This window comes from Dysidea avara, chromosome 2, assembly GCF_963678975.1.
Source record: "Dysidea avara chromosome 2, odDysAvar1.4, whole genome shotgun sequence".
In the NCBI taxonomy this organism is placed as follows: Eukaryota; Metazoa; Porifera; class Demospongiae; order Dictyoceratida; family Dysideidae; genus Dysidea; species Dysidea avara.
In genome coordinates this window covers 10,897,215-10,903,214 of record NC_089273.1, presented here as the reverse complement: position 1 = coordinate 10,903,214, position 6,000 = coordinate 10,897,215, and the positions used below count along the sequence as shown (strand labels likewise).

The 6,000-nt window shown below is 37.7% G+C and overlaps 1 protein-coding gene across 12 annotated transcripts in view; it reads left to right on the top strand.

The window, feature by feature from the left end:
• The first annotated feature begins 715 nt into the window (after positions 1 to 715).
• Positions 716 to 6,000, top strand: part of LOC136246591 (uncharacterized) — a 108,199-nt gene continuing 102,914 nt past the window's right edge. Inside the window, exons 1-4 of one of the 12 annotated variants that reach the window (XR_010696658.1) lie at positions 716 to 1,381; positions 1,568 to 1,672; positions 1,723 to 2,109; positions 2,169 to 2,355. Coding sequence is in view for 2 of the 12 variants with exons in the window: in XM_066038109.1 (XP_065894181.1) it covers positions 1,662 to 1,672 (11 nt within the window). In the remaining 10 variants the exon portion in view is untranslated. The other 11 variants (XM_066038101.1, XM_066038100.1, XM_066038099.1 and 8 more) reach the window with 11 other exon arrangements.

Genomic DNA, 6,000 nt, shown 5'->3' with positions numbered 1-6,000 from the left:
GTTGCAGTACAGTATAGATGCAAGACCAGAGCCTCGATCGTCACCTTTTGACTGTGGTCACAACTTCAGGATTGGAGCAGCAGAGAAAGGAATGGAGGACTCAATCATCAAGACTCGGGGAGATGGAATAGTATTGCCAAGGATAATGCCAGCACTAACCCTTCAAGGTTGCCACACTGCAGTATCGATACAACCACTCCAACCAGTGCATAAGACCAGAGGCTCGATCATCACCATTTGACTGAAATTTTTATACTTGATGAAGCAATTAAAACAAAAAAGTTGAAATACTTATACTTTCCTGAGGGAGCATGCCCCCAGAGTCCCAGACTCCCTTGCCTGTTCTGCAGAATAATAGGATTGAGCCTTACTACCACTTTCACCTTTATTCTTGGCCCGGATGTACATATCGGCAACATAATACAGTAGCTGTAGATAATGCCCCTAGGCAGAGCTATAGGGGTGGGTATTTTTCCCTACTATCACACTATCACAGTAGTTCTTCTCGCAGTTCTTTGCCTGGCCATCATCAACTGCTGTCAAAACATTAGTGTCGTCCCCCAGACCCTTCCTCAAGCATGCTTATTACACAATAAATAACTTAGTTTAGCAGTGCACAAACAATTATTGATAGCATATGTACACTTACCGCATTGTTGAACCATGTTTACCACCAGAATCCACCGGATTGACAACTAACACGGGACCTATTTAGGGGAAATCTCGTGGAAAGTCCCTAATTACCTTAAGCGGACACTCGTGATACGTGGTTTTAAATTGAATGGTTTAAGAATGTAACTAGATGGTGAGGCGTACTTTAATCGGCTCGACTTTAATGAGAAACTCGAGCCCCTCGTGAGAAACTACATCGCTTGAGCAACGCTTGAAGAAGTAAGAGTCAAGAATACTGATCGAGCTACTCTATGATATATGCCGGTCTTGAATGCTAACGAAACGAGGAGTGAAGTTTGTGTAACGTGTCACATCGCCACACACTGATTCACCGTGTTTGTGCGATAGGGTTTATGGACCTGTCCACCAGATGCTGAAAGGAAATTCATTCCACCACATGTTGAAAGGAAATTCATTCCAACTTGTGAAGTTATCTCGGAAGTTATTGATATACTCATTGTTGGGGTCCACGGGGACATCGATGATCATTTACCAGTCAGCTGTAAGTAATGTCACAACAGAAGGAAAGGAACCATTTCCATACCCCGGCTATGGCATACTGATTTTCCTGGTCAGTTTATGTACACTCAACCACAGATCGAAATGTAGAACTTTGGTTGCAGGACAGCTTTTTACTCAGTTACAAGAGATTCACCCAGCTGGGATAAAATGTTGAAGTGAATGTCATTAGTACTAACTTGTTCATCAGGTATTGGACAATTCCAAGTGTCCAGATTATGCAGTTGTCCTCATGTTCAAGTTTACACGTTTATGCAAGTTCCACAACATCCTATAATCTATTACTATATCAGTGTGGAATAATGCTTATATAATATTTTTCATATTCCAGGCTTTAGGTGTATTGTATTTAACACCTGCTTGTTGGTTTTTGCAGGCCATCTGGTCATACTGGTTTATCCACTAGCAGTTGAATGTGATCATGGTACATATGTAAGTTGAGACCATGCAAGAACAAAGATACAGGTGTCATGAATTTCAGGTCAGTTAACGTTCAGAGGAATTGTATTATTGCAATTGTTGTTTATGTAGTTATCAATTATCACTGTATACTAGTGATGTGAATTTCAGGTCAGTCTACTCAGATGTATCGGGTATAGTGTTGATGGGTTCAAACAAATACCCATTGTAGACTGTAGTGGCATCAAGGGTGTTAATTTCTAGGTCAGTTTACATGTTGTGATGTTAGTGATTTTTTCCTAGTACCCAGATGTTAAGTGTATTGTATTTAATGCCTACCTGTTATGTTTTTAAATTATGGTATATCAGTGTAGACAGTACAACAGTAAGCCTTCTGTGTTGTAGTAACTATTTGTTTCATAATTATGCTGTTGTCCTGGAATGGCACAATTTTTGCCTGCTGGGTTGTGTCATCAGATATCGAAACAAGTGTTTTTGGTTTTGTGACCAATGTTCCAGGTCAGTTGCATGAGTGTTTAATTTAAGGTTAACTTCAGTGCCTGCTAATTCTTTTACAGGTCTCAGTATCGTCATGCTGACATACAAGAAATCATCACTATTGTTGGAACTATTTTTAGTCAAGTCTTGATGTGATGTTGATTAACGTTGTTACACATTGTTGTATGTTTACCATATGGCAAGAAATTTTCATGGCCATCATGAAATTTGAATATTGTGTAAGTTGTGTGGAACAACCCCAACTCATACATGGTCACTGGCAAACCACGAACCACATTCGAGCCACAACACCACCAACCACGTTCGAGCAATCCATTACAAATTTTGTTGCACCATTTGTGTGTGCATAATACTTAATGAAAGCCACAACACAAGCTACATGGTAAACACTACATAGAGGTGGTAACCCCTAAAGGCTTGTTACCTTTGTATTCACCTTATCGGCCTTTGTGATTAATCTATTAAAAATTACATGTAAATAGAGAATTGAAGAGTATGCTTAAAGCACCTTCGCTAGTGATTTTGTTCTTCACACCATAAGACAACTGGCGATTTATAAACGCTCGCATTGGGGTGTGGCACTAAATGGAATTTAAAAGATTTCTGCTTAATACGCCATCCCTAGGGAACTTACGGTTCAGCACGTTGTCACAACTTGTTTATCAGGCATTAGAGTTTGTGTCCACGTCGTGCCTTTAAAAGTTATTGTAGGGATTAGAGGTATTGAAGAAAATACGCGTATAGGCAAACCAGGATTGGATAATGTCAGTGCTAGATGGACTATACAAACACGACTATGTTGACTGGTATAACGTGACAGCAGTTGTAACATAAGGTAGAGAAATAAAGTGAAATACGCCAATTTTTTATTTTGCAATGGTTACTTTTTTATTTTAGCGAGGTTGCAAGAAAACTATGATGATGATGATGACAACTCCTAAAGATATTTTTATTACGTAACGCAATACAAATCTATTGAGAGATGTTGCATAATCTAGGACTAACATTGTGAAACCGGCCCTACATATAAATAACTCACAGTAGTGGCTGCGCGTCTTTTAATTGGGCGTGCGCTTTGTAGTTTCTTGGCCGCGCGACTCACTACCGTGAGTCTTGATATGATGTATGGTGTGTCATCTGCTGTCATCATGGCATCCACCTTATGACAAAGAAAAACCAATAGCTTCAGGCCAACAGACAAACAGCACGCTTTCCTTGGTTAGGCCTTTAAAGTCAATCACATGTTCATTACCGATAGTAGATGTGCAGCTATGTATGACAAATAGCTGTACATAGTTACAGTTGTAAGTTTATATACACATGCACACACACACACACACACATATATATGCAATGCTCGTAAGACATGCGTTGATCATAATGGGTAGATAACATGTGTGAATAATTGGACTATCATGTATTAAAGTTTGTTTTGTGATGTTACTACCACAAAACCCATGATGCTTGCCACTATGGGCATGTGTGTGTTTTTATGCATGTGTGTATATTTCTTATCGAAGGTAAATCTGCAGCTGCATGACAACATAGTAACACAGATCTTGTATACCTATATGTACCTATGAATGATGTATACAGGGTTATTGAATTGCTGTGTATATTACTTTCCGCTGTTTATTGTTTGCTGCTTCCAGCTTCTGTGTGCGCCACCACTGTCAGCTTTTTTTTTCAAAAAAATAACACACCCTACTCAGCTGCAATGTGCTTGACGCCACACCTGTATGTATACAGGCACAAATATGGCAATGTTACTGCTGCATGAGGCCACTTGCTGTTATTCATTGTTTGCTGCAATGTTACCAAGATGTGTGTGTGTGTGTGTTTGTGTGTGTGTTATTTGCTGCTATTGTAGGATTCGAAATGAGAGAATGAAAGACCTTTTATACCTATGCAGCTGCATGGCACCCTAGTTGCAGTTATGCATGTGTTTTTTGCTGCTATGTAGGTACTAGCCAGCATTATGTAAAGAACAATAGGTGGCCAAAAGCACAAGCATAGTACTAGTATAATACCAACAATATTTTGAAATTTGATTATAAAGTGCAATGCGCACGCTTAAAAGAAAGCTAATTATCACAGCTGGTACATATTATTAGTGCGTTTCATTTCATATTAAAAAGAATAAAATTAAAGAAAAACTGTATAATTTAACATTGCTTGGTTTGTGCAGAAATGAAATCAAGATACTCTAATAGAGCAGTCACTTACTCTAATACAGCAATCAGGAAACACTAATAATTTACTCTAATAAAACAGTCAGTACTCGTGTATAATCTTGCTTTTGAATGCATAATTTTGAGCATTGCTCAAAAGAATAGTAGGTAAAATTGTGAACAGAGCTTACTGCTATTGCAGGATTATCAATGAGAGAATGAAAAAAACTTCTATACCTATGCAGCTGCATGGCAACGTAGCTGAAGCTATGCGTGTGTGTTATTTGCTGCTATTGCAGGATTATCAATGAGAGAATGAAAGAACTTCTATACCTACGCAGCTGCATGGCAACCTAGCTGTAAACGATTTTCATAATCATTTGCTAACCTGGTGCATTAAAAAATAAAATACTAATAAATAATAAACAAATTAAAATTAAAAAAAACTAAAAAATAAACAAATGAATAAATAAAAATTAGGATTGAGTGAACCTTACAAAACAAATTGTATAAGTGAGTCTGCAGCTACATGGCAACCAAGCTGCAAATTACATTCATAATTGTATGCTAACTTGGCCCATAGAATTGTGAATTGAACCTTTACAAAGCAAATTGTATTAGTCCTGCGCCTATTATGCCGGCATAATCTTGAGAATAATAGGTCACCAATTTCGTGAGAATAATTCCGGAATAATAGGATGGTTACAGGCATAATTTTAGAACAACCACGGGAATAATCGGTGGAATTAGGGGGTGTGACTCTTCTTGATTATCTAGAAGAAAGAGTTAAGCTACTACAAATGATATAAAGCTGACAGGAGTGCTGGCTGAAAGGAGCTGAAAAGCCTCTAAAAGATCGATATACTCTAATAGAACGCTCAAATACTCTAATAGAGCAGTCAGATCGTTTCATGTTAACAATCTGCAGCCAGCATCAGGGATTTAACTGCATGACTATCTGCAATTCTGAAACTTGTACATCTTATACCAGTGTATCTCCTTCAAGTCTTTGAGCATTATTATCTAGTAGCTATACAGTAGTTACAGCATAGTATTATAATACACTAATAATTAAATACACTTGAATTATTACTGTAGATAGCTATTCTAACTCTGCTGTAACTATTAGGATAGAAAAATGATGTGTAAGGTGGAATGCTTCATATATGGCTATTAATAATTCAGACAAAACTACTTATAGCAGCATCTTGAAAACTAAGCAACTAGCCACAGATATATACTGAATGAGAATAATTATGGAATAATAGGCTGGATGCAAGAATAACAAAAAGAATAATAGGAGAATTTTTTGGGAAATTCTGGAAAGAATAATAGGTAAAATTTTGAGCATAATAGGCTCAGGCCTAAATTGTATATAGTAGATAGGTCTGCAGCTGTATGGCAACCCATCTGCAAATGGCTTACATAATTGTGTCCTACCTTGGCCCATAGAATTGTGAATTGAAAAAACTTTACAAAACAAATTGTATATAATATATAGGTCTGCAGCTGCATGGCAACATAGCTGCAAATGGCTGTGCACTTGTTTGGCCCTTAGAATAATGTACAAACTAACTACCAGCTACACAAAAAATGAAAATAAAATAAATAAAACTGTGTGTAGCTGTGATATGTAGGACTGCAGCTGCATGGCAACATAGCTGCACAAGGCGTGGCTGGTAGAGTAAAACAAGAATACAGTCATATGGTCACCCATACA